We start from the raw sequence: 27,829 nt of genomic DNA, 5'->3' as shown, positions 1-27,829 counted from the left end.
CATGTTATATTTATGATCGCTGGCATGATTCATAAGTGCTATGTGGGCAAAAGTATTGGGACGCCCTTTTAGAAACTCCAGTGTCCTGCACAGAGCCCTGACCTCAGCCCCACTCAACAGCTGTGGAATAAATCGGAACACCAACTGAGGCTTTCTTAATCTACACCAGTGCCCCAACCATAGGAACACAATCTTTTTGCTGAATGACAAAGTCAGAAGTCGAGTTGGGACTGTTTTTCATTCAGATTCAGCTCACAGACGCATGACCTCACATTGTTCTTCAACAGATTCTGATAAAGAGTTAAATTCATCCTACCTTGGACAGTGGGAGCCTTGTAAGTAGAGCTTTGGGCTATCAATTACAAGGTTGATAGTTTGAATCCCAGCTCTGCCATGCAGTCACTGTTGGGCCCTTGAGCAAGGCCCTTAACCCTATTAGGTCCAGGGGTGACATATAATGGCTGACCCTGCATTCTGACAAATGCATTCTATTCTATTCTATAATAACAGCAAGTCTTCCAGGTCTTGATGCAGCAATGTACCTCCACACCATTGAACTACTGCCACCATGTTTCACTGTTCCTGTGATGCTCTTGATTATGAAATGCTGTAACTGTTCCTTGCCAGATATAAGAAGCCCCTTGGTGTGCAAAAAAATGGGGGTCATACAGGGTTTCTCTTTTGATTCCCATTTTGCTGAATCACTTCTGTATTGTGGAGCCCTTGACATTTTCTGGACTCTTTTTGGCCACTCCTGGGTGGATCTACCACTTTTCAGAGCCCCGTTTGAACACTACAGCTCTCACTGTGTTTCGGTGGAATCCTTACAAACAGCTTTGTTACGCTTTTCAGGCATGTTGTAGCGTCTGTGCAACCTCTCTAGCTGTATTTTATAGACTGTAAGCTTGTGGAAACACAACTGCAGGTAGTTCAGGTTCAGTAATCTGTTGTAAGATGTCTGTGAGGATTTGGTGAGAAAGAGATTTTGAGTCAGCATGATCTAGGCGGCTTCTTATCGATCATATACAGTCAGGAAGGTTTTGATAAGAACCGGCTGAACTCGCGCAGCCTTTCAGTCGTGGTTAGAAACGTCATATTAAACCAAAACACGTTCATAAAGTATTATTAGAAAAGTACCGGCCCGATGTGTCTCATTATTCACGGAACACGAGTACGAACATCTCAGCTCAGATTTCACACACAGAGCTGTAAACTGAAACTGCTCTGATTAAATCATCGATATCTGAGAGTGTTTTATGAGTGTTTCCTAACATTTACGTTCAGTTCTTCACCTTTGGCGTCTTTTCTTCTCCCTGTGAGATTGCCGGTGTGTACACTCACTCAGGTGGGATCCCAGAAACTCGACGAGCGATCTGATAGACTCACGTTACACTGCCAGGTCTTCTCACGGCTGCACTATACGCTACACGTTTATTCTTATTATTATTATTTATATTATTGTTATTTTCTGTGTGGAGTTTGCATGTTCTCCCTTGTGTCTGTGTGGGTTTCCTCCAGGAACTCTGACTGTGTTTGACATTAAACTTGTGAACTGATGAATCTTGTATAACAAACAACTACCGTTTCTGTCATGAATGTAACCAAAGTGTAAAACATGACGTTAAAATCCTAATAAATAAATAAAGACTGAATGACAAAGTCAGGACTCCGCATGACCTCACATTCTTCAACATATTTAGATAAGGAGAGAAATTTACCCTGTCTTTAATAACAGCAAGTCTTCCAGGTTTTGATGCAGCACAGCACCTACACACCATCCTAGACATTCAGACGACACGTCGAGTAAATACATGTAGTGTGTAGTACAGCCGTGAGAAAATCTGGCAGTGTGATGTTAGAGGTGAAATCTTTACACAGTCTGTATATCAGATTGGTTGTTTAAGGGGCCAGCAGACGAGAGAACTCACATTATGAAGGACCCAGATCTCCTAGATCTTCATCTCTTTTCTGTAAAACCTCCAAAGTGCCTGAACACCCACGGATCTGAACTCATAACCACATACAAAGGCTTGATCACCTAATACTTACTGTGAATGATTAAACAACGTTAATAAATACATTAATTACTCTGTGTGTGTGTTTAGTTTATGGGTCATTCCTGGGATTGGGTGCCTTTTGGACCTTAAAACTTTCTGAAAATGAAACACTTTTTTAATTTGTTTTTCATGTTTTATTATAAAAACGATGTTACACATTTTCAAACTAATATTGGTCAAGCTAAATTAAACATGCACCTCATATACACTGTGACGTCCAGCCCTATACGTATTAGGTTGTAACAGGGTGGACCATAACAGGGTGGACATGCTGACATAAACGAGTGAGCAAAACCATGCTAGCATAAAAGTGAATTCAGATAAATAATTCTCTGCTTTTAGTGTGATAATTTTAAAATGATCAAACCGTTTTGCTTTTTCTTATTTATCCCATAACAGGGGGGGCATGTTATGGTTGACCATATAAGACTTTTAGGATAAAATGTGGAAAAAACTACATTAAAATGAGGAGTTTAATGAGCCGCTCATCTTCTACAGTCGTTTTCCCTCCAACAAGATCATGTGAGCTGCAGGAAATGATGTCAGGATGTAAAACAGCTCTTCATTATAAGAGACAGTAGTAAGAAATAACAGAGTGGACGGTAACCTGACGGACGTGTGAAAAACCCTTATAATCAGCAATAACATAAAACTCATAAAGAAAATAAATCCAGGGTTTAGAGGGACCTAAGCAAAACCTTTTAAACAGTACTGAAAGACTGAGATATTTTCATGATTAAACCTCATATATCATCACTAAATCAGAATGTACAGCACTGGGGATCATGGGAAAACCTCTGCTATCTAACAGATAAAAACAGTATGTATACAGTCATGTTTTTTTTTTTTTTTTTTTGGGGGGGGGGGTAGAAAACGTTGTGTTTAGTATTTGAAAGTGTTCATTATTTCAGTAAGATCTTCAGAAAATTTTATTGTTTACAATTTACTTAATAAATACAATGATCAGTACTGGGGACACAAAAGGCACCGAATTGTAGGAATGACCCTTATGCAGAATTTATTTCTCTATAATTATGACCACATTATATTTTAAAAAGCCTGATGTGGGTTTAAAAACGTGTTCTTGCAGGTGAAGCTTTGAATGGTGTTTATTGGTGGGACTCAATGTTTATTGTGGTTAAATGGCGCCATCGTGTGGTTAATAATATTAGTTATAACAAATTCGTCTTTATAAATGAATAAAATGTAAAAAAAATTAATAAGTAATTGTCGCATAAATTATATAATATTTAATAGACTTCCAGTTATCTATTTTATTTGATGTTGCATTCTAAACAAATAAAACTATTATTTGATTATAGAGCGTTATTTGAAACCACCACAACGAACCGTTACTGGTTACCATGACAACTGACTGTGGCCACGTTTCAAATCGCTTCATTAATTTATACCCTAATACTACATCGAGGGAGGTTAGCTATATTCTAGCAACACTTCACTAAATTGGTGTCTGATTTGCGACGCGGCCAGTGAGAAAGCTATAAATACAGAGAAATGGCGGCAGTTTGAAGTTAAAATCCAGATTCATCATGGCGACTTGTGCAGTTCAGCTGGTGAGCCTCGATTAATTCGATATAAAAACGTTTGCAAATTCACTCTTTTATCACCAATAACACCAAATCATGAAGTTTAATCAGTCTAACTGCAAATTAAAAGATATCAATGAAGATATTTTGAAGCTTCAGTTTGGTTTTAGTTAGTTGATAGTTTATTAGTCTCTATACATTCTTATATTTAGATTCTTAATTATTTGGGGTTTTTATCTTTTACTTGCAGTAATTTGAACTTTAGATTGATTCAGTGTGTAAAACAAGACGTTAAAATCCTGATAAATAAATTAGGTTGATTAAAACCTGATCAATCTAACAATAAAGGTGTATTATGTTCTTTATGTAGGTTTGGGGTTTTTTCATTAGAAATATATTATAGCAAGTATTTTGAGCACTTTTTAATGGTGATTTTTGATATTTTCACCTCACAGATTGTTTTTACGGTAGAACCTCAAAAAGTTTTTGGTTTTAGTCTGTAATGACGTGTGAGACGTAAATCCGAACATTTGCACCTTATTCCACCTGACGGTGTTTATGTAGGATTATTTAGAGCTTTTTAGGCCTCATATTATTTATTTTTACTGGACAAAGTTTTTTTTCCTTGTAGCATTAATGTTATTTTATTTAATTTTCTAACTTCCTCAATTCTTTTATACTTATTAGCAGGGTCTAGAATTAGGGTCTAGAACTTACCTCCAAACACTGGATGTAAATCATTCAATCATTTAGTCATTTGCTTTAGTTAAACCTTTGGAAAACATGGAGCAGACAAAAGACCTTTTAGCATATTTTTTTTCTTGTTGAAAGACACTGAAGTACCAGACAGATAAGGGAAGAACAGACCAAACTCTGCAAAGGCAGTAGTTGAAGACTAACCTGCTTTGCTTAAGCTGCACAGCACCACAACCTTAAACAAACAAAAACTGTTGTTGGAAGTGCATTCATTTTCTTTTGAACAGTGTTTGGGACTGTTCATGTCTTTTTTTACTAAAGATCTGATGAAACGAGCGTCTCAGCTTTCAGACTAGAACTGCAAAAATATTAAAGCTAAAATTATAACAAAAAAAATGTGTAAAAACAAAGATTGAAAACTCAAAAGTAAAAAACCCAAAACAAACCAAACAGACTTGCAATATATAATATTACAATATAAAATCAAAGCTTTATTAATGCAGAACTAAAATTACTATAAGGAAAACGTATTTTAAAAAATGAAAAATGTGTAAAAATAGTAATAAAAAAATAGAAGTGACCTGTTTATTTATCTGCTTTGTCATATAGTTTTTACTCTTTTTATGTACTTTTTTGCTTCTGTTTCCTTTTTTAATAATCTTGGCTTCAGCGAAGTCTCAGAAATTTACTTTCTTCTTTTTATTCTTTGTCAGATTGATAAAAAGCCCAGGAAGAAAATAGAGAAGAAGAAAGAAACCCTGCTGGTCCCAGTGAGGAAAGAACCACAACCTAAACATCTGCTACAGAACCGGTTTGTATAAGCTGCACATCTGAAATAATAAAAAGTTTTGCCGATTGTTTTTCTTTTGCTGGTAAACGTCTCTTTGTGGTGTTACTTGTTCAGATGGGCTTTGTGGTTCTACAAGAATGATAAGAGTAAAATGTGGCAGGACAATCTGAGACTCATCACCAGGTTTGACACCGTTGAGGATTTCTGGGCGTAAGTGTTGTCTCCCTCATCGCCAGGTTTGGGGCTGTGTTCCAAATCTACACTATTAACTGTGTTCTTTTTTAAAACTTTCAACATGACTTAGTCTTGAAATGGCCTAAACAAATGGAAAGGCTTTTTAACATTAATATTATAGGATCATATAAAATAAATACAAGAAAAATAATTCGAATTTTGAACATTTATTCAAAATGTGTTATTCTAAAATAATAAAAGGACATGTGACTATATGAGAATGCAAAACTATTAATTATGAAACATGATTACCAGCACCCTGTCGAATTTATAGATTCCCCAATCGGCCACCACGCTACAAACTTCTAAGCACATTTATGCCCATCCAGTCAAAAAAATAAATAAATATCTGTCTCTAAATATCAGTGTCCCAGTTCATCCAAAAGTTGTTAAATGGGGGTTCAGGTCGGGGCTCTGCAGGCTCCTGGAGTTCCACCACGCTAGACCCGTCACATGTCTTTATGGATCTCACTTTGTGCACAGAGCTGCAGTCATGCTGGAAGTGTTGGCATCGCTTTATTCGTACACCTATGAGCAATGAGTGGCGCCAATGTCTAAACCCTTTACTGTTGGCTATATAGTAAGAAACTGCTGGTTGGCCACTGAAGACATGGTGGATGAACGTACTGATTTCCTGTTGTGCTTTACACCCTCCAACACAACTGGACCAGTTCAAATGTAATCTCTATATCTAGCTTCAACATCTTTCTTTTCTATTTCTCAGTGAGAACTGTTTAAAATAGCACATGTAAACATGGATGTGACAAATCTGGCAGCGGGCGACTCCCAGCATTCCTCTAGGAGATGATTTGGCCGAGCAGTCTTTTTGCTAACATGTAAATAATTATAATTCCAGTTCCTTTTCATTTTATTTATGCACTTGAGCCCTGAAACGATCCAAACCCAGCAGTTAAAGCTTGAAGTTCTCGTTCAGAGTCTGACAGCGGTTCTTTGGCTCGTTCTTTTAAACCCACGACCTCAGAGCCAGCACTATTTTAACGAGAGCTCAGGATTGTCTGTTCTTTCATGCCGAGGTGGCGTAGCACCATAAGGCAGGAGAGGATTGGTGCGTGTAACAGTCTGGCACCAGTCTGGGTGTTGTTGGTACTGTTTCTGGCATGGGTACGAGTGTTAGATTTCAGATTACAGTTTATTTTTCAGTTTACAAACTTAAGGTTTGATTTCTAACAGTGTGAAGTGGGTGATGTGTCCTCGGCTTTTTCTCTCTTTTCTCTCTTGCAGGTTGTACAACAACATTCAGGCAGCCAGCAAACTCTCGTCAGGATGCGACTATTCTGTGTTCAAGGTGAACGACTTTTCTGGAGTGTTGTTTTGTTTGTGCAGGGCTCAGTTTATGTTTTATTAATGAAAGGTTTTGTTCAGCCTCCCTGTGATGGGTGGGTCGTCTGTTCAGAATGAAGGTTAGCGTTTTCAGATTTCTTTGCCTCACTTGATTTTTATCGTATTGCAACATAAAGTACAAAAGTAGAAGGAAAAGACGTGGACGTGACAGTAATTTATATCAGGGGGCCACAGACTCTGTGGAATAAAACAAATAAAAATAATACACCTACCAGATTGCTATTAACACTTTTTTTTTAACTTGAGTGACCTTCATGGGTAAGTTGTTTACTTACCTTGTATAATGTAAAAAATGTTATTTTAATAACTACATTTGAAGGTCTTGTGCTCTGATGAATTCTAAGCACTATGATGAGCGTAAATCTAACACTGCACATCAGGCAAGTGATTCCACCCCCAGTTTTAAGAAGATTTGATGGTGGTAGCATCATATGAAGATGTATTTCAGCCACAGGGACTGGCAGTCTGGCCGATGCTGATGGGGAAGAATGGGATGAATGATGTGTGGCCCGTTCAATCACATCGGCAAAGCTGCACCACTGGCCCAGTCAGATTCTGATCCTAAACCTATTAGCACGGCTTGAAAATAATTGTCCACCACCAAATACCCCCAAACTGTCCTTTAGAGAACATCAGAGGCTGTAATATCAGCTAAAGTACTCATTTATGTGTAAAGCAAACCTACACGTATAGGGGGTGGACTATAGTAGTGCACGTTGCAGCCCTGTGTGTTCATGGATGGCGGGTTTTGTGCCGTGCAGGATGGCATCGAGCCCATGTGGGAGGACAGGAGCAACAAATGCGGCGGCCGCTGGCTCATCACCCTCTCCAAACAGCAGAGACACTCCGATCTCGACCACTTCTGGCTGGAGACGGTCTGATATCTACCGTATTTACACACGAGCACGCCGGGTATCAAAAATATATGTACACCTACGATCCCAGCTCCGAAACGGCTGGGGCGCGGAATATTTTGGCTTGGTGGTTAAGAGTTTGCGAATGAAGATGAGTGAAATCATTGCTTTGTATAGACTTTTAAATAAATCAGCTGTGTTGCTTTTTCTTTATAAATGCTCGTTCTAAATTATTCGGCTGCAACATGTTCCAAAAAAGTTGGGACGTGGACATCACTACATCTGTAACATCTGAAACTATAGGCTTCCTCTTGCTTGATGATCCACTTTAGCTGCTCAGCGGTCCATAATGCGCCAAGTTTTTAATACAAGACTGATCTGGACTGCTGGAAGGCCAGACTAGTGCTTGCTCTCTCTTACTACAAACCCAGCTGTTGTATCACATAGATTTCTTTTTCTCGATGGCCAAAAAAACACGTCTGCAAACAGAAGAAACTGTTTGATTGGTGGACCCGTCAGAGCACAGAACACATTTCCTAAAGCCCAGAGACGTTGGAATGTGGCTTCTGTTTACAATAGTGGCTTAAGGAACGTTAGACTGGTGGGCTGGACCCATCTTTTTTATAAACAGCATATTCATTTATCCCTTCTGTCCCAACTTTTTTTGGAAGTAGGATTTTTGTATAAATATAAAGATAAATATAAAGACAATAAACTGAATAAATAAGTAGTGAAACATGACCGCTTTTATACAAACAGGGACGGCACGGTGGCTTGGTGGGTAGCACTGTCGCCTCACAGTGAGAAGGTCCAGGGTTCGCTTCCCAGGTGGAGTGGTCTGGGTCTTTTCTGTGTGGAGTTTTGCATGTTCTTCCCATGTCTGCGAGGGTTCCCTCCAGGAGCTCCGGTTTCCTCCCACAGTCCTAAAGTGCAAGTGAGGTGACCTGGAGATCTTGTGTAAGCAGTAACTACCTGTCCTGTCATGAATGGAACCAAAGTGTGTAAAACATGGTTAAAATCCTAATTAATAATAAATACATATATCTATAGAAACCTTTGGGGGGGGGGCTCTGTTCACCACAACATTAAATACATATTTCTTTTATACGTGTTTATAACGGTATGCACTGTATAGCTGAATGTATATAGACACTCCTATAATATTCCTGTCACTCCTGCAGCTGCTGTGCCTCATCGGCGAGGGTTTCGGGCCCTACAGTCGAGACGTCTGCGGCGCCGTCATCAACGTCCGCGCCAAAGGGGACAAAATCGCCATCTGGACCACCAACACGGAGAACGCCGAGGCCGTAACCTACATCGGGTGAGTGTACGTTAGCGCTTCTGAACGTCGCTTAGAGTGAACATGATCGATTATTTAGTACTGATGTGTCCGTGTGAAGAACTCTGGACCGGTGAGCTGTGGTGATTCCAGTCGTACGCTGATGTGTAAACAGTGATGCTCATGGAAAAGGGATTTGCACCTAGCAACCGTAATGAAGCTAATTACCCGTCGCAGCGGGGAGAGCGGGGTGCTTTATGGGCTCTTACGCTGCCTGGATATGAGAGCGGCTCAGGCGTCAGTACAAATTAGAATTTAATAAAGCTACATCTAAGCTATTTTTGTTTGTTTAGTTGCAGAATTAGACCAAATGGTTTAATATCTTTATTTATAAAAGACAATAATATAATAAAACGTAGCGTATAACACAGATTCCTGCTGTAAATGGCGTTATTAAAACAAACAAACAATATCTTTATTTTTAAGGCTGATTTTAAATAAACACTTTTATTTGCTCTATTAAAATTACACCATGGAATGGCGCTTGCCTCCTTAGAGCTTCATAGAGGATCTCGCTTCTTTTCTCTCTGTCACTTCAGTCTCCAACAATAGACAGTAGGAGTCGCTGTTGCTGCTGCAAAGGGGCAAATCCACGTCCGGCCTTTCTCCCCTCCATCACGGCCAACTGTGCCTGTAGGGAGTAGCGTGCCCATCCAGGCTGGTGGCAGGGTGTTTTGGGGGCTTTTTCCCAATGTAGTTGTATCCAATATCCAGTATGACTAACACATGCCCCCTCCGACACATGTGCGGTAGCCAACATCTTCCTTTCACCTTCTCGAGACGAGTTCATATGGAGTCACGCACCCATCTCCGTTATCCCCCGTCTCTGTGCAGCACCATCGATCAGCCAGCAGAGGTCGTAATCGCAGCAGTTATGAGGAATCGATCCTTGTCCAGACAGGTGCCCGGCCACAGAAGCTGAGCTGGTACTTTATTATACAAGTATTGTTACTTCTTAGTGAGTTGCACAGATTTGTCTTGCAGCCCAAATCCACAAATGTCCTTCTTTGCTTTGTGACATGTTGGAGCTTAATGTGAGGAACATTTCATGCCCAAAAAAGTAAAACCCATGAAGGGAAACCAAGAGAAAAACAAACTCACTCAGCCAAGTGATTAAAAAGATTAAATATCGACCCAGTGGACTGTTCCCAGTCAGAGTTCCTCCTTTTAGCCATCTCTGGACTAATTAATTTGATAAATCCTTAAATCTACTTATTTTTGTCTATTAAATACAATCCAATCGTTTTAAGTTTGAGCTTTGCTCAAGTGCCCAACACTGGCAACCAGACTGTAGTGGTGTGGAACCAGAGACTTTCTGATCAGTACTCCACTATCCTAACCGCTGAGCTACTATTAATTAGACGTCCCACTCCATAGGATAGTAAGACTTTATTCTCAATCTTTTAAGTCTGAATTCCCTCAAGCTTCTCCAGATATCTAATGTTGTTGGAAATTTTTTTAGGCCCACACGACGAGCTGTAAACAATTTTTTTTAGTTTGTACTTTCTGTAGCCTATTCATTAATTTTTTATCTCTTTTTAGGCGAAAGTATAAAGAAAATTTGGGGCTTCCTTCTAAGCTGGTGATTGGTTACCAGGCTCACGCCGACACCGCCACCAAGAGCAACTCCATCACCAAGAACAAGTTTGTGGTTTAGATGGAAACATCAGAGCTTTGTTTTGTTCTTTTTGTTGTTTTTTTTCCTGATAATTAGCACTTCTGTCACCAAAAACATAACAAAATGTTTGATTTTCTTTGTTGCAAGTGTTTCTGAATGAATGAATAAATAAATAAATGATCGTTGATGTGATTTAGGTTATCGTAATTGGGTTATAAGTTACGAGTCTGATGATTTATTTTCCTTGTTGATGAATAAAACTGGCCAGTCTGGAGACTTCATTTCTTTTGCTCCTTTAACAAAGATTGTGGTTGTTACACCATTATAAATGTGAACATTCTCCTTTTGAGCTTTGTTGTTCTTTAAATAAATAAAAGTGAAAGTTGATTTCGGTTTGAATAAATAAAATGTTCCACTTGCACTTGCACTTGTCGGTCAGCCACGACATTCTGATTAGCATTTTACTGGGGTTACAGCCTGGAGCATGTTTTTGGAAGGTGGGAGAGAACTGGTCTGCCTGGAAGACGTGCAGGATTACTTACAGGCATTGATGAGGGAAAAAAGTACCAAACTCCTCACAGTTATATTCCACAAAGGTGGATTTATATTGGCTTAATTAACATTAATTAAAGATGTAATTAGTTCAGTTCCACTCACTCGAGTTGCTCAAGTCCGGGGAGACGTGTGCTAGACTGCAGGCCGACCGTCGTCGACAGTACGCAGTCTTAGTAATTAAGGGTCCAAGAGATGGTGGGGCTTGAACCAGTGACCTTCTGATTACTAATCCAGTACCTAAACTTCTAGCCCTTCAGCTGCCTCCAAACTTTATCTGGGTTAGCTGTTTACATTGCTCCACAATCCAAAAACCGCCTGCTTACACCAGGTCTTCATGATAGTCAGTCCTGATCCAGCTCATGAGGTGCTTAAGCTTCATCTGGAGCTGGAATTGTGGTGATCTGCAGGATACAGGACTTCAATTCAGCCTGATCGTTTAAAGCTTCAGACTTAAATTTCACTGGTGATTTTACCTTCAGCCGGTTTGTACCGGGTGCTGTGCCGGTATCGAGTTTGTGGTTTATTGGACCACAGTATCACGGTGCCACTTTGGTTGTTGGGCGTGACACGCTCTGCTCACATGCGTTCGTTTTTAAGGATCACTCGGCTGTTGCTGAAATGCTAATGGTGCCTCCGTGACCTCCTGATTATGGAGGTGCTGTAGTGGAGGTGGAGCGAGCAGAGGAAATGAAGTGACCTCCTCTGGTTAATGTTTCACCATCAGAGGAACGGAACGTTACACCGAGTCTGTCCAGAATTCACTGGAGAACTGAAGTTTTCAGAGAGAACAGCATGATGTACGTCATGGGTGTAAATATAAGCTTTTTATTTTAAATTAATTTTGTGTGTTTTGTAATGAATTTCTATGGAATTTTCTGGAACTGATGGACACTGATGCTTTTTTAAGTGGGTAAGTCTGTCTGTCATTGATGCATCAATATTGTTGTATTTAATGAAGTTTATTTATTTTAGATATTGAAAGAATTCCAGATGCACGTTTCATGGAAGTTTTAGAATTTTTTTTTTGTTTTTGCTGGGCACAATGCAGTAACACGTCCCGGACAGGACACTGATCCCGTTCCCCCATAAATAGCCAATCGTCTGTATATTGCTGGGGATTCGAACCCTGGATCCCAGTGGTAGTGGGCTTACGTGATTGATCTCCCCACCAGGTGACCGCCCGCGGATAGCAACTTATTATATAGTAAATGTCTCTTAACTTTGTAGTGATTGACCACATGGAACAGTGGTCTCTGTCCAAGGTTGAAAAGAAAACCAGGACGGTCAGAGTTAATTCAAGAACCTCCAAAAGCAAGTCCACAGCCGACCTTCAATCACCGACGGGTTTAACAAACATATTTGCAAGTGGACAAAATAAACCACACTCCAAAGAATTAGTGTAGAGAGAGTTATAACAAAATAAACTTGTACACAAGCGCCCCCTTGTGGACGCTTTACGTTACATCTTGTAAACTACAGTGGGACTATAACGCCACTATTTTTATTAATTCAATAGGTTTCGTTTTGATGCATCGTTTGTGTTGCCTGTCGCTGTAAAAATCATGGACTAAATGTGGGTCGCTTAAAAAAAAAACCCTGGTCTAAGCTACACTACATGGCCTAAAGTATGTGGACGCCCATACTAATTGTTCATTTTCATCCACACGCTTACACTTCTGCCTTCTGAAGTTTGGGAACAGCCGTTTCCTGTTCTAGCCCTTTTGTCTGTACCCCCATACACAAGCGAGGACAATAAACTCACGCATTTATGGGTTTGTGTGGAAGATCTTAACTGCACTGACCTCTGACTGTGTTAAATTGGTGCCTTGATGGTCAGCCAGGCTTCACAAGTCATTTTTATTTGACTAAATGGGTCCAAATCCAGATGAGTAAAGCCTGTTATAGCTGCAAAGTGTAGAAATAGGGTATTTAACAATCTGATGTAGCCTATACGTGTCTATGTATGACCTGCAGATCTCCAGGTTTGCTGTTATCAACAAATCAAGTTGATTTTGGCGGCTCTGTGAAGATTTAAAGATTTAATGAGTGTATTCTCTCCCCCTGAACGCAGGCCTGGCAGATGAATGATCTATGGGGCTTTTAGATGCTGTAATGAATTATTTGCTCATGCAGATGTGTGAGATGTGGAGCACAGCTGGGTGCAGGACGTGTGTGTTCCTCCTCTGTATAATCAGCTCGGCATCTTTTTGTTTTTCCAGGGAACGGAGCGAGCCGTGCAGTGGAATCGTTCAGTCCTGCTGCTGCATATTTCCAGCTTTAATTAACCCCACGCAGGGTCGTTAGTCCACCTCCGCCAGGAAGGAAACGGTCTGCCGATCCACGCCGTTGCTCCCGCCACCCGCAGCCAGAGGGTCAGTGATGCAAAACGGAGCGCTGTTCAGCGCAGAACCTGTTCGGTACCGCGTTATCATGTTTATAAATATGATTTCTCTTTTATTATACACCCCACTCACTGTCCACGTTCTTCTGCTGTTCTATCACGTCCCACAGTGGCAGTCTGGTCCCACTGTGGTTTACAAAATGTAACGTAAAGCCTCCACAAGGGGGCGTTCATGTACAAGTTCCAATTTGTTGGAGGTTTCTGAACATTTTAATCCAGGACAGGTGAAGCTTAGTGGTTAAGGTACTGGACTAGTAATCAGAAGGTTGCCAGTTCAAGGTTCAAGGCAGGACAACCCTGGATGGAGCGCCAGTCCATCGTAGAGCTTCACCCACCACTCATTCATTTAGAAACGACACTCACTCAGGGACTCAGGGCCTTGAACCTAGTGGTTAAAGTACTGAACTAGTAATCAGAAGGTTGCTGGTTCAAGCCCCACCAAGCCCTTGACCCTCAATTGCTTAGACCTCAGTGGTGTAATAAACCACCACACGGTTTTATTGTCTGATTGAGTAAAAAGCAGCAGCAGTTGTAGCCTAGTGGTTAAGGTACTGGACTATTAATCAGAAGGGTGCCAGTTCAAGCCCCACCTCTGCCAGATTGCCACTGTTGGACCCTTGAGCAAGACCCTTAAACCTTAATTGCTTAGACTGTACACTGTCTGCTTTTTTCCTCCTAATTTAGTCTCTGTTTTTCTCTTATTTTATAGAAACGTATCACCTTCTTATATTTCTGCTGTTCTCTGAACCTCACCGGATGCTCCAGTTTAGAAACGTCATATTTTTTGTTGGAACTGAAGAGCAGACAAGCAGCAGACGGGACAAAGAGACGAAGCGTTCCTCAGATGGACCCTCAATCAGCACCCTGGTGAAGAAAATCTAAATAAAGACGCATTTAGACCATCTTCACTCCAAGTTTTGCCTTTTTTTAGCTGCATATCTGAAACCCGGCTTTATTCCGGACCTTGGAACTGGACTCTAATGTGATTGGGCTTGAACGTCATGTGACGGTCTGAGCACCAGAGTCGCTTTTTGGCACAGCTGGTGTTCCAAGACACCGGAACCACACAGAACCAGACGATCACACATGGCCAGAAATGATTGGACTAATTAACATCACGATGATGAACCTGAAGTTCTACCTGCACTGCTTGGTGCTGGTGGGTTCCAGCTGGGGCGTTTCCTCATACAGTCCCCATCTGAGAGCGCAGAAGACCGGAGACATTCTCCTGGGCGGGTTATTCCCCATACACTTCGGAGTCGCCTCCAACGATCAGGACTTGGCCGCTAAACCAGAAGCGACCGAGTGTGTGAGGTACGTCTGAGGTCTCGTATATGTGTCTTGTGTTTATGTGTTTATGTGTTTAGTCACATTCTGGGTACAGGGCAAGAAAATGCTGTCAGTGATAAGGAAAACATACCAAACTCCTCACAGTTATATTCCGTAAAGGTGGATCTGATCCCCCCGAGTTCGAATCTCATCTCAGCTCTGCTACCGGTCGGCTGGGCGCCCCCTGGGTGCAGCAGACAAAATCGGCCGCTAGTCTGCTGTCTGGGAAAAGATGGGACTAAAAAGCGGGCGGGGTCTCCGAGGCTGTGTAAGGACCCTGGTTAGTATCCCGAGGCGCCTGTACAGAAGTGGAGGAACGTGGAGATCAGGGCGTGACTCTCCGTGAGCGAGACCGACCTCACTAGCCGATCCACCGACGTACGGGGGGGATAAGAGGGGGTCGGTGGATGGGCGTGTCAGGAGAATATACCCTCCTTGTCCTTGTGTCTCCAGCAGTGGAAGAGGAACTGGATATGACAAAACTGGAAGAAAAAGGGAGAAAATGCAGAAATATAATAATAAAATTTTTTTTAAAAGATGTAAGGACAGATGTTTTTTCTCTAAAAAAAAAGTCATGCAGAAGGTGGATTAGCAGCATTGAATCTTTTTTTTTTAATCTTTAATCTCAGTATCTGACGCTAAATGAACTGATTTTCTTCCAGATATAACTTCCGCGGGTTCCGCTGGCTCCAGGCCATGATCTTCGCCATCGAGGAGATCAACAACAGCTCCACTCTGCTGCCCAACATCACGCTGGGGTATCGGATCTTCGACACGTGTAACACCGTCTCTAAAGCTCTGGAGGCCTCGCTGAGCTTCGTGGCTCAGAACAAGATCGACTCGCTCAACCTGGACGGATTCTGTAACTGCACCGGGAACATCCCGTCCACCATCGCCGTGGTCGGGGCGTCGGGGTCCGCCGTGTCTACGGCCGTGGCCGACCTCGTGGGTCTCTTCTACATCCCACAGGTACACGCCGCCTTACCTGTCGAGGAGGTTTCGAAACTAAGGCAACCAGCACCTTATGATTACTAGTCCAATACCTTAACCATTAAGCTACCACTGCCCTCAGATCTTAATATTTGTAATCAGTCTGTAGTTAACAGAATCCATGTCTGTTTGACTCTATGCCCGTACCTGTTGGAGCAGCTTGTTTGTTTATGTTCCTTCGGGTTTGATTCTCAGCCGAGATGAATGATCAGCCGTCTGGGTGACTACACAGACTGGATTTGAGTGTGGTGGCTGAAGCCCTATAATTGGATTGGCGCGCCGTCTCAAGGTCCCAGGGTGTTCCGGCCTTGCACCCGGTGCTTCCCGTTGAAACTGGACCCTCTGCAGCCCTGATCAGGATAAAAAGGGGAATGCATGAAAGCATCCAGAGTCAGAGATCTCTGACTGTGTGGGCGCACGACCGGCTGATAGCAGAGCTGAGATTCAGACCCGAGAGCTTAAGATCTCAGCACTAGCGTGTTTTACCGCTGCATTAGCTGAGCACTTGATTATGTTCCCATCGTCATCCTAACATGCTTTTGTAGATGCAGCGACCACACAGAAGGAAACTGGATATATCCAAATTGGGAAAATGTAATTAATGGGGAAAATAAAGAGAAAAAGAATCAGGCTGTTCTGTAAGGCAAGGCAAGTTTATTTGTATAGCACCTTTCATACACAGTGGCAATTCAAAGTGCTTTACATAAGCAAAAATTAAAAGCAGTAAAACATTCCTGAGATATAGAACCTCAGAAAGACTTCTTGCAAACATTTAGTTACAATTAAGACAACATGAAATTCAAACAAGAGAGATAAAAATTAAGAACACGAAAAATTAAAAGAAAATATTGTAAAATATACCCTACAATTTAGAGAATATAAAATTAAAATAAGCAACAAACACTCATACACTACTCTATAAAAAATTATTAATAGCATGAAAAACTAAAAGAAATATGGTAAAATGAGGGTAATAGCAAAAATTTTGAGCTCAATCATAGGCACAAGAAAAAAGAAAAGTTTTTAACCTGGATTTAAAGATTTCTACATTTGAGGAACATCTAATATCTCCTGGCAGTCTGTTCCAGTTATATGCAGCCCAACAGCTAAATGCTGCTTCACCATGTTTAGTTTGGACTCTGGGCTCAACTAGCTGACCTGAGTCCATGCATCTAAGAGATCTACTGGGTTTATATTCTCTAAACATTTCTGAGATGTATTCTGGGCCGAATCCATTCAGTGATTTATAGACCAGTAGCAGCACTTTAAATTCTATTCTGTAACTAACCAGAAGCCAGTGTAGAGATTTTAGAACTGGAGTGATGTGCTCAGTTCTCTTCGTCTTAGTTAGAACTCTAGCAGCAGCGTTCTGAATGAGCTGTAACTGTTTAATGGTCTTTTTGGGAAGTCCAGTTAAGAGACCATTACAATAGTCCACCCTACTGGAGATAAAAGCATGGATCAGCTTCTCTAGGTCTTGTTGGCACACTAGACCCTTGATTTTGGCTATATTTCTAAGATGGTAGAAGGCTGTTTTGGTGATTGTTTTTATATGGCTGGTGACTGTGAGATCTGAGTCTATTAGAACGCCAAGATTTCGGACTTGGTCTTTGGTTTTTAGAGCCCGGGAACTGAGGTGTTCACTGACACTAGACCTCTTTTCTTTGCTGCCAAACACGACAATCTCTGTTTTTTCCTTATTTAACTGTAAAAAATTCTGGCTCATCCAGTTATTGATGTTCTCCAGACACTGACACAGTGAATCTATTGGGCTGTAATCATCTGGTGAGAGAGCCAGATATATCTGTGTGTCATCTGCATAACTATGGTAATCAATGTTGTTAGCCTGTAGCATTTGGCCTAATGGCAGCGTATAAAGATTGAACAGAAGAGGTCCGAGAACTGATCCCTGGGGGATTCCACATGTCATAGCCACCCTGTCAGATTCATAGCTGCCAATAGTGACGAAGTAACTCCGGTCTTCTAAATAAGACCTGAACCAATTAAGGACTGTTCCGGAAAGTCCAACCCAGTTTTCCAACCTATCCAGCAGTATTCTATGATCTACAGTGTCAAAGGCTGCACTAAGATCCAGTAAAACCAGAACTGATATTTTACCCGAGTCAGTATTCAGCCGTAGATCATTTAACACTTTTATGAGAGCCGTTTCAGTGCTGTGGTGAGGTCGAAAGCCTGACTGAAATTTATCAAAATAACCACTGGAATTCAAAAAACTGCTGACTTGATTGTAAACAACTTTCTCAATGATCTTAGCTATGAAAGGAAGATTTGAGATCGGCCTGTAGTTGTTTAACACAGATGCATCCAGAGTTCTCTTTTTTAGGAGTGGCTTAATGGCAGCTGTTTTCAGTGACTTTGGGAAAATGCCTGATGCTAGTGAGCCATTAACTATTTGTTGCAAATCAGTTTTTACAGAGTTAAAAATAGTTTTAAAAAATTCAGATGGCAGCATGTCGAGACAACATGTCGATGATTTAAGATGCTGAACTGTTTTCTCCAGAGTGATTTGGTCTATTGTATTAAATTGAGACATAATAGTCATGTTATTTCTAGGTGTCTGTAGGGGCAGCATGGTTTCATTGTTTGACTGAGTGGCGTTGATGGTCAGTCTAATAGTTTTGATTTTTTCACAGAAGAAATGAGCAAACTCATTACATTTCTCTGTGGACAGAAGTTCTGGTGTGATCCGTTTTGGAGGATTTGTAAGCTTGTCGACCACATTGAATAGAGTGCGGGTGTTGTTGATGTTCCTATTAATGATCTTAGAGAAGTGCAGCTGTCTAGCCCTGCATAACTCCGAGTTAAAACTACAAAGGCTTTGCTTATAGAGATCATAGTGGATTTGAAGTTTAGTTTTCCTCCACTTACGTTCAGCTCTCCTGCATTCTCTTTTCAGAGCTATTACCATCATTGTGTTACGCCATGGTGCTTTCTGTTTGCTCAACGTTTTCATGACTTTTACCGGGGCAACCACATCCATGACAGTCAATATTTTCACGTTAAAGTTATCCAGGAGTTCATCAACTGACTCTGCAATTAAAGTTGGTGATCAGAGAGGGCCAAGTCCTTGACCATAACAGAAGAAATGTTAAGACCTTTAGAAATAACTAGATCCAGAGTGTGCCCTCGAGTATGTGTAGGCCCTTTCACATGTTGCAATAGACCAAACGTTGGTGTTATTGTCCTTGTTATTATCTAAGTGGATGTTAAAATCCCCAGTTATGATGAAAAAGCTGTACTCAGTGGAGATAACTGACAGTAGTTCAGCAAATTCATCTATAAATGTGCAGAGTATCTTGGAGGTTTATAAATGGTTAAAAATAAAATGTTGGGAGTACCCTTCAAAATAAAACAGAGGTATTCAAAAGACATAAAATTGCCAAGTACAGTCTCTTTGCACTGGAATACATCTTTAAATAAGGCAGCTACTCCTCCACCTTTCCTACCACTTCCACACACATTCATAGAACTGAAGTTTGCTGGTGCTGTTTCATTAAGAACAGTAGCACTGCTGCCTTCTGCTAACCATGTTTCAGTTAGAAACAGAAAATCTAAACCGTAGGATAGAATTATGTCATTCACTAAAAATGATTTGTTGGCTAGAGATCTAATATTAAGCAGAGCTAGCTTTGAAGGAACCACAGGAGCCCCTGGGGCAGCCCGAGGTTGTGGTGGTACAGGTGAGAGGTTAGACTGGTTGACTTGATATGCTGAATGCGTTCTATTCTTTCTATTTCTAATCAACACAGGAATAGAAAACATTTCAGGCATACTGGGTCCAAGCTTACTCTCCAAACTGTTGTCAGTATCATATCTGCTATAGCAAGGACCCTGAACACATCACAACGAGTTATCATTGTTTTGTATTCTGCAGCCGCTATCAGTAGCACTCGCTGAACGTTCTGAACTCTGTACAGCCAGAGGAGATGAAGTACAAGGCTGCTGCTGACGGTGCTGAAGTGGCCTCAGAGAACGGGGAGGGGGTTGTGGACAGGGGGGAAGGGGTGCCCTGCGCTTTTTGGGTGAAACCTGTGGACTGGCTGAGATGGAGTGTGAGAATTTAGTCCCAACACACACCAGCTTCTCCATTTTCTCTGTGAAATCCATATGTGGAGGTGATGTTGTTGAGAAAGAGAAATTAGAGGATGACTGTGATGTCTCTGCTGTTGACTGCTGTGTCACTGCCTGATGATGAAGGTCGTAATAGCTTTCGTCAAGAGTCAGGAGCTCAGCCTGAGCTGTGTTCTCCAGTGATGGGGATTGTATGTTTGATGGTCCTTCATGGTTGAAAGCAGGTGAGGGAGGTTGAGGATGCACGTAGTATGTTAGTGAAGCATCACAAACAGGTAATAATATTAAGAATTATGTTAAATTTATGTTGGAGTTTATCATCGGTGCCAGTCTTTACTTTGGCATGTTTGATCTTTCTGATCAAGAGTTCCTTCTTCTCCCATCAGATCAGCTACGCGTCGTCCAGTCGCCTCCTGAGCAACAAGAACCAGTACAAATCCTTCATGAGAACCATCCCCACCGACGAGTACCAGGCCATAGCCATGGCGGCCATCATCGATCACTTCCAGTGGAACTGGGTGATCGCCATCGCCTCCGACGACGAGTACGGCCGTCCGGGCATCGAGAAGTTCGAGAACGAGATGCTGGAGCGGGACATCTGCATCGACCTGAACGTGCTCATCTCCCAGTACCTGGACGAGTCCGAGATCGTCCGCATCGCAGACCAGATCCAGAACTCCACCGCCAGGGTCATCGTGGTGTTCGCCAGCGGGCCTGACGTGGAGCCGCTGGTGAAGGAGATGGCCCGGCGGAACGTCACGGACCGCGTGTGGCTGGCCAGCGAGGCGTGGGCCGAGTCCAGCCTGGTGGCCAAACCCGAGTACCTGGACGTCATGAGCGGGACGATCGGGTTCGCTCTGCAGGAGGGACGGATCCCGGGGTTCAAGGAGTTCCTGCAGCAGGTCCATCCGAGGAGGTCCGCGCATAACGAGTTCGTCCGGGAGTTCTGGGAGGAGACGTTCAACTGCTACCTGGAGGACAGCGCCAGGAACGAGGACGGCGAGAACGGCAGCAACAGCTTCAGGCCGCTGTGCACCGGCGACGAGGACGTGACCAGCGTGGAGACGCCGTACCTGGATTACACTCACCTGAGGATCTCCAATAACGTCTACGTGGCGGTTTACGCCATCGCTCAGGCGCTGCAGGACATTCTCACCTGTACACCCGGGAGGGGGCTCTTCTCCAACGGGTCCTGTGCTGATATTAGAAAGGTGGAGGCGTGGCAGGTACATCAAAGCTCTCTTTTTTATTTTAAAATGCATTTTCTCCCAGTTTAGTCATAGCCAGCTCCTCTTCCCTGCTGGAGACACCGATGGCGTATGAGGAGGGTATATTCTCTTATTCTTATTCACCCGTACTTTGGTGGATTGGCACGTGAGGTCGGTCTCGCGCACGGAGAGTCACGCACTGATCTCCACGTTCCTCCACTTCTGTACAGGCGCCTTGGGCTACTAACCAAGGTCCTTACACAGCCTCGAAGACTCCGCCCACTTTTTAGTCTTTTCCCACCATGTCTGCGCTGCCAATCGTGCCCGCTAGGTGGTGCCCAGCCGACCAGTAGCAGAGCTAAGCCCAGCAGCGACAGTCTCATCAAAAGCCTAAAACTAGGCACTTGGGTGGCACAGCACTTAAGCATGTTAGCCCACTAATGCGTATGCATGGATGTGATTGGCTAATGTCCTTGGATGGCCAAAACAGGTTAGCTATTGGTTCCCAAGCCCAGACAGAAATAGGAGTGTTGTGTCAGGAAGGGCATCCGGGGTAAAACCTGTGCCAAGGTGAAACGATGTGGTGTTGTCATTTTCTCAGGTGTTAAAGCAGCTGAGACACCTGAAGTTCCAGAACAGCAGGGGCGAGAGGGTCCGATTCGATGAAAGCAGTGAGCTTTCTGCCAACTACACCATCATAAACTGGCACCGCTCGTCTGAGGACGGCTCCGTGGTGTTCAGGGAGGTCGGGTACTACAGCGTCCTCAGCAGGAAGGGCGCCAAACTGTCCATAGACAAAACCAGGATCCTGTGGAACGGTTATCTGACCGAGGTAAGTCCGAACAATACAACGTCTGGACTTCAATGGGAATTCCACTGTAGCTCAGTGATTTTGGTACTGGACTACTGATCAAAAGGGGTGGTTCAATCCCCATCACTGCCACTGCTGGGCCCCTGAGGAAGGCCCTTAACCTACAAAGTTGCTTGCATTGTGTTCGATCTGAGCATGTTGGTGATGAAGGACTCGTTCTTCCAAGGTTCTGCTACTAGATAGAGACAAAAGTTCACAATAAAACAGCTCCCCATTACACAACAGCTACCTGCCAAGAAAAGGAGAACATGCTTATGTGTGGGGTGTGGCCTCTAAAAATAGAAATAGCTTTTTTATGCTAAATGTTCTCCCAGAAAAATAAGGTCACTAAAAGACGTGAAGATTTGATTTTTATTATATATATATACGTATATATTTATTATTATTTTTTTTTTTTTGTCTCACCCCATCAGTGCTACCTATCTGATCAGATCTGATTACACAGGATGCTAAATGCCTGGAAGCAAGCCTCCCTAATGCCTCTTTTGTTCTGCATAGTGTAGCAACAGAAGCTTGCAGGGAGGCAGCCTGGTAACCGAGCCCATGTCAGCGGTGGCAACTTCGCCCTATTTGGCATTTAATGGCCCCATGTCAGACGCCAGCCCTGCAGCGTCCTTCCCCGTGCCTCAATCAATTATTTAGTTTATTTATTTATGTATTTTGGGATTTTTTTTCACCCCATTTGCTTCTCACTCTGGCTCTTGTGTTATACAACAACTCCCAATTTATAACGCTGGTGACAGCCAACACGTGCTTCCTTTAAGTCATGTGAAGCCTGTTCAAAATGCGTTACCAATTGTGCTCGCTTGGACTCCCGGCCACGGTTCCATTTACAATCCTCACTAAAACTCTTTTTGCTATTTTATTTCTGCATTTTCTCCCTTTTTTCTCCGAATTTAGTCATAGCCAGTTCCTCTTTCTCAGCTGGAGACCCCGGTGGTGTACAAGGGGGGTATATTCTCCTAACACGCGCCCCAGTCACGCACTGATCTCCACGTTCCTCCACTTCTGTAAAGGCATCAAAGACCTAACACAATTTTTAGTCCCGTCTTTTCTCACCCAGCAGACTATTGGCCTATTTTATCTGGGGGGGTTGCAGCCGACCGTTAGCAGAGCTGAGATTCAAACCCAAGGAGTTTAGGGTCCCAGCGCTGGTGTGCTAGTGGAAAATCCCTCAGGCCCAAGAGTGTGACTGTAGATTTGTACGCCGGCAGTGTTTGCACAGCGGCTATAAAAGTAAAAGTAAATATCATCATAACGTTTATTTATACAGCGCATTTCCACGCTTGAGCAGGATTTACAAGAGAAGAACATAAACACTTTAATCAGAGCTACTAACAGACTTTACAGCCAGAACGTTGGAGTACAGACGGAGCCATAAAACCATCATGAAGCTCTTTAACTGAGATTTAAACGAGCCGAGGCCTCACAGACAGACCTGGTAAAGAGTGTTCCACCGTTCGAGAGCTAAACGATCACTAAATCATCGACCACCCACGGATTGCCAGGGTAAAGCCTCCCTGACACTGCCACAGCACCGCCACTGTCCGGCCGAGCTGCAGACACGAGTGGTAGAAGAATACACAGAGAGCAGTGTGATCCTCTGTACCTAGAAACAATATTGTATACCTCTACTGAGTTATATTATTATAGTTATAATGTTCCTCTCCTCCGTATCCAGGTACCATTTTCGAACTGCAGTGAAGAGTGTGAGCCAGGTACCAGGAAGGGCATCATCGAGGGTAAACCCACCTGCTGCTTCGAGTGTACTGAGTGCTCTGATGGAGAATACAGCGAGCATAAAGGTGCGTCATCTAATCACCAAGAAAAAATGTATTATGCTTTTTTATTATGAAATTAGTATTAAAATATAGTAATTAGTAATTACATCATTATTAAATGAATTACTAATAAGTGATCATTATACTAATTATGATCCTTTTATCACATGATCATCACTTCTCTAAGCTCATGCCAGCATAAAGCTCGCCTGACTGTGAACGATGCCAGCAGCTCCTAATTTGTGGCCCCTGTAGTCAATCATTTATACTGTTCAGGGTCATGGTGGGTCCGGTTCCCCCAGGATCACCCTGGTCAGGATGCCAATCCATCACTGGGCCTGGACCTCACCTTGCTCAGACATTGCTCAGACATTAGCCAATAGCCGACCGGTCGATAGCATGATAGATTCGAACCCTGGACCCCAGCAGTGATGGGCTAGTGTGATTTTAAATATAATCAGTGATAAAGAATTATGAGGTCGCACCTAATAAATATATACACAGTTTGATCACTTGTATTATTTATAAATCAGTCAGTTATAATAAGTTTTAAATTATTAAAAATATACAATAATTTAATATTTATTTTAATACTTTTACAACAGTAGAAAAGAAATAAAAACTATATAAGACATTTTATAAAATATTATTTATTTCAGTATATTAAATATTAATATTTTAAAAGTAATATTAATGTTAATAATAAATATTATATAATAAATATTAATATTAATAACCATTTTAAATAATGATTTTGTTGTCAGAATTATTAATAAATATTTATTAATTTACATATAACAATACTAACTAAATATACCTGAATTTTTAATAATTTTAATAATAATGTATTAAAATTTATATAAATATTATTACGATCTTAATCATATTAGTTATTTAAGAATTTTAATAAATATTTACTTTTAATGTTTTGTTTGTAATAATTAATGATCATTTATTATTTTTGTCACAATTAACTTGATATGAGCTATTATTCTTTTGAATAAATAAAAATTAAAGTTAATTTTATATATATTAAATTACATATTTGTTAACTGTTTGCAGTGATCATCAGTATAATTAAATAATAAGATTAATAAATAATGATTTTGTTTTGTTGTATTTTTCTCTTGTCCATTTTCCGCAGACGCCAGCGTTTGTACCAAATGTCCCAACAATTCCTGGTCTAGTGGGAATCACACGTCCTGTTTCCTGAAGGAAATCGAGTTTTTGTCCTGGTCTGAACCGTTCGGGATCGCGCTGGCGCTGCTGGCCGTGCTCGGTGTCCTGCTGACGTCCTTCGTGATGGGCGTGTTCGTGAGGTTTCGGAACACTCCTATCGTGAAGGCGTCGAACCGAGAGCTGTCGTACCTGCTGCTGTTCTCTCTGATCTGCTGCTTCTCCAGCTCGCTGATCTTCATCGGTGAGCCTCAGGACTGGACGTGTCGCCTGCGCCAGCCGGCGTTCGGCATCAGCTTCGTGCTGTGCATCTCCTGCGTCCTGGTGAAGACCAACCGCGTCCTTCTGGTGTTCGAGGCCAAGATTCCCACCAGCGTCCATCGTAAGTGGTGGGGTCTGAACCTGCAGTTCCTGCTGGTGTTCCTCTTCACCTTCATGCAGGTGATGATCTGCGTGGTCTGGCTCTACAATGCGCCGCCGTCTAGCTACAGAAACTACGACATCGACGAGATCATTTTCATCATCTGTAACGAGGGCTCCATGATGGCGCTGGGCTTCCTGATTGGCTACACCTGCCTCCTGGCGGGCGTGTGCTTCTTCTTTGCCTTCAAGTCGCGCAAGCTGCCTGAGAACTTTACCGAGGCCAAGTTCATCACCTTCAGCATGCTGATCTTCTTCATCGTGTGGATCTCCTTCGTCCCGGCCTACTTCAGCACCTACGGGAAGTTCGTCTCGGCCGTGGAGGTCATCGCCATCCTGGTGTCCGGCTTCAGCCTGCTGGCGTGCATCTTCTTCAACAAGGTCTACATCATTCTGTTCAAGCCCTCCAGGAACACCATCGAGGAGGTTCGATCCAGCACCGCCGCTCATGCTTTCAAAGCAGCCGCCAAAGCTGCGCTCAGGCCCAGCTCCGCCTTCAGGAAGAGGTCTTGTAGCGTGGGCGGGTCCTCTGCGTCCTCGCCCAGCTCGTCCATCATCCTCAGGACCAATGAGAACGAAGTGGTCACGCCCGCCGGGCAGAGGAGGAACCAGAGGCCGAGGGTGAGCTTCGAGAGCGGCACGGTCAATCTCTCGCTCAGCTTTGAAGATGCTCGAAGGAATTAAGATTTGATCATCCACGTAGACGAAGAACATCAGACGCACCGCCGTCGTGTCTCGGTGGATCCAAGAGCGCCATCAACCAGCTTTCAATGGGGCGCGGCCTTTGCCCATCTCTCGAGAACAACAGATAGAACAAGGGCACAGAGAGATCGTTGGTATCGGTGCTGAGATTTGACTATTCATGGACAATTCACTGCCTATTTTACCGTCTGTGTGAGTCCTAAAGCACGAACTGTCACGCCTTGATGTCACGTGGAGTGATCATTAAACAACACTCAAAATTAATCACCCCCCTGAACATTGTAACTGTTTTTATCAGTGACTGCAGCCGAATTCCTCCTGATTTGATATTAATTTAATATTTTATTATTCAGAGCCTTATTCAGAGACATCCGCTCTACTTTAGATGCCAGTTTTGTGTTTGTTTCCTCTGTGACTTCCTGAATTAGTCTTTTTTTAACCTTTGTATAAATCTGAGCGCCACAAAGGCTCCCCAGAAACGAGGTCAATCAAACCCAAACAAAACCAAACCAAAGACTCGAAGAGGAAAAGTAGGGACACGCGCAGAGTTCACCAGAAACCCACAGCGTCTCTATAAAAATGTAAAGGTTTGTTTCATTAGACTGTTGGAGCCTTTGGTGGAGGCTGGGCAGTGAGAGCTCATGCAAATAAATCCATTGTAATTGTTATGTACATGTTTATGTGTGTGTGTGTGTGTGTGTGTGTGTGTGTGTGTGTGTGTGTGTATATACAGTATATAATGACAAGGACGCTCTTCTTCTTTTTCTTGCGTCCACAATGCAGCTTTTTCGAGTTCATTTTATTAAACCATCCCCACAGTTTTTTAAAATTCTTCACAATTTTTGTCCACATGGCTTTCGATGTGAGTTTGTACTAATCATGATATTTGACACCCAGACTGGAAAGCTGATAATTTTTTATACATACATTTAATCTCAAAACAGCGTTTTTATTTGAACCAATGGTTCTGAAAAAGCTCAAATCCTTTAACTGATCAGTAATCAATATAAAAGAGTTCAATTAGAGAGTTTTGTGATATGCAGTAGAAATCATCGTTCCGTTCTCGATTCACTACTGCTGATTTACTCGAGTGTAAATGAATAAATGAATCTGTAACAGAATCCAGAAGTGAAAATCAGAAATAAAATCAGTGTTTGATTTTTTTAAAGCTCTTGTACTAAGTAATAAATGTTTGTTGTGTTCACATTAAGTAAAGTAAAAAGTTTAATATTTGTTTAATGATGGAAGTGTTTGAACATTTATTTTTCATTTAAATTTGTTTCTGTACTGAGTTTTAAACAATAAAAATTTCTTAAAAAATTAAGAAAATACTGAGCAGTGTATCAGAGGAGATGCAGTGACAAGGCCAGTGGTTCTTCCACTAAAAGTGCTCATGTTTAACCTGTGGTTTGGCTGGTAAAGTTCACCATGCCGTGTGAGTTGATGCCAATATGTTCAACATACTACAGTATAATTCATTTTAACAATCTGGGTGGCACACAGTAACAGTCCTGAGAAACTGGGTTCGATTCTCGCCTTCGGTTCGGTTGCTGTGAGGAATTTCACACGTCCTTCATTGGCTGAGCTGCTTGTCAGTCTAACATTCCTGCGACTAAATGCAAGGGGTCGGGATCGCGCTAGCCAATCATAACACAGCAAACTGGAGGGTTCTAGCCAATCAGAGTGGGAGGCGGGATTTTTATGGTAGACGTTGGCAAGTGAAGAAGTGATGACAGTCTTCTCTTCATCAGGTAAAATTGTTTATAAATTATTAATAACTGAACTTGTGTCTGTAAAGTTCTACGTG

At 42.2% G+C, this 27,829-nt stretch overlaps 2 protein-coding genes across 4 annotated transcripts; both read left to right on the top strand.

The window, feature by feature from the left end:
- Positions 1-3,432: 3,432 nt before the first annotated feature.
- On the top strand, positions 3,433-13,290 carry eif4e1b (eukaryotic translation initiation factor 4E family member 1B). Of its 3 annotated transcripts, none has more exons than XM_062988598.1 (7): positions 3,433-3,631; positions 5,014-5,111; positions 5,205-5,300; positions 6,567-6,630; positions 7,448-7,561; positions 8,722-8,867; positions 13,272-13,290. In XM_062988598.1, the coding sequence occupies exons 1-6, from the start codon at positions 3,608-3,610 to the stop codon at positions 8,863-8,865; spliced, it is 540 nt and encodes a 179-aa protein (XP_062844668.1). In that variant the 5' UTR covers positions 3,433-3,607; the 3' UTR covers positions 8,866-8,867; positions 13,272-13,290. The 3 variants fall into 3 exon arrangements, with proteins under 3 accessions (XP_062844668.1, XP_062844667.1, XP_062844666.1); XM_062988597.1 differs by lacking the exon at positions 13,272-13,290 and adding an exon at positions 10,422-10,512; XM_062988596.1 differs by lacking the exon at positions 13,272-13,290 and adding an exon at positions 10,422-10,884 and having other exon boundaries at positions 3,446-3,631; positions 8,722-8,861.
- Positions 13,291-14,573: 1,283 nt separating this feature from the next.
- On the top strand, positions 14,574-26,382 carry casr (calcium-sensing receptor). The gene is made up of 6 exons (XM_062989217.1): positions 14,574-14,767; positions 15,445-15,751; positions 20,251-21,090; positions 21,674-21,904; positions 23,625-23,748; positions 24,869-26,382. The coding sequence occupies exons 1-6, from the start codon at positions 14,574-14,576 to the stop codon at positions 26,002-26,004; spliced, it is 2,832 nt and encodes a 943-aa protein (XP_062845287.1). The 3' UTR covers positions 26,005-26,382.
- Positions 26,383-27,829: the final 1,447 nt, after the last annotated feature.

The sequence above is a fragment of the Trichomycterus rosablanca genome, chromosome 26 (genome assembly GCF_030014385.1).
Source record: "Trichomycterus rosablanca isolate fTriRos1 chromosome 26, fTriRos1.hap1, whole genome shotgun sequence".
NCBI lineage: Eukaryota > Metazoa > Chordata > Actinopteri > Siluriformes > Trichomycteridae > Trichomycterus > Trichomycterus rosablanca.
This window is presented reverse-complemented; position numbering and strand designations above follow the sequence as displayed.

What these genes read in the sequence shown, in the direction of transcription:
- eif4e1b (XM_062988596.1), top strand. Translation starts at nt 3,608, where the DNA reads ATGGCGACTTGTGCAGTTCAGCTG. An exon ending in ACCACTTCTGGCTGGAGACG is followed by an intron (nt 7,562 to 8,721) that starts GTCTGATATCTA and finishes TCACTCCTGCAG; the next exon opens with CTGCTGTGCCTCATCGGCGA. An exon ending in GAGGCCGTAACCTACATCGG is followed by an intron (nt 8,862 to 10,421) that starts GTGAGTGTACGT and finishes ATCTCTTTTTAG; the next exon opens with GCGAAAGTATAAAGAAAATT.
- casr (XM_062989217.1), top strand. Translation starts at nt 14,574, where the DNA reads ATGATGAACCTGAAGTTCTACCTGCACTGCTTGGTGCTGGTGGGTTCC. An exon ending in GAAGCGACCGAGTGTGTGAG is followed by an intron (nt 14,768 to 15,444) that starts GTACGTCTGAGG and finishes ATTTTCTTCCAG; the next exon opens with ATATAACTTCCGCGGGTTCC. An exon ending in AGAATACAGCGAGCATAAAG is followed by an intron (nt 23,749 to 24,868) that starts GTGCGTCATCTA and finishes CATTTTCCGCAG; the next exon opens with ACGCCAGCGTTTGTACCAAA.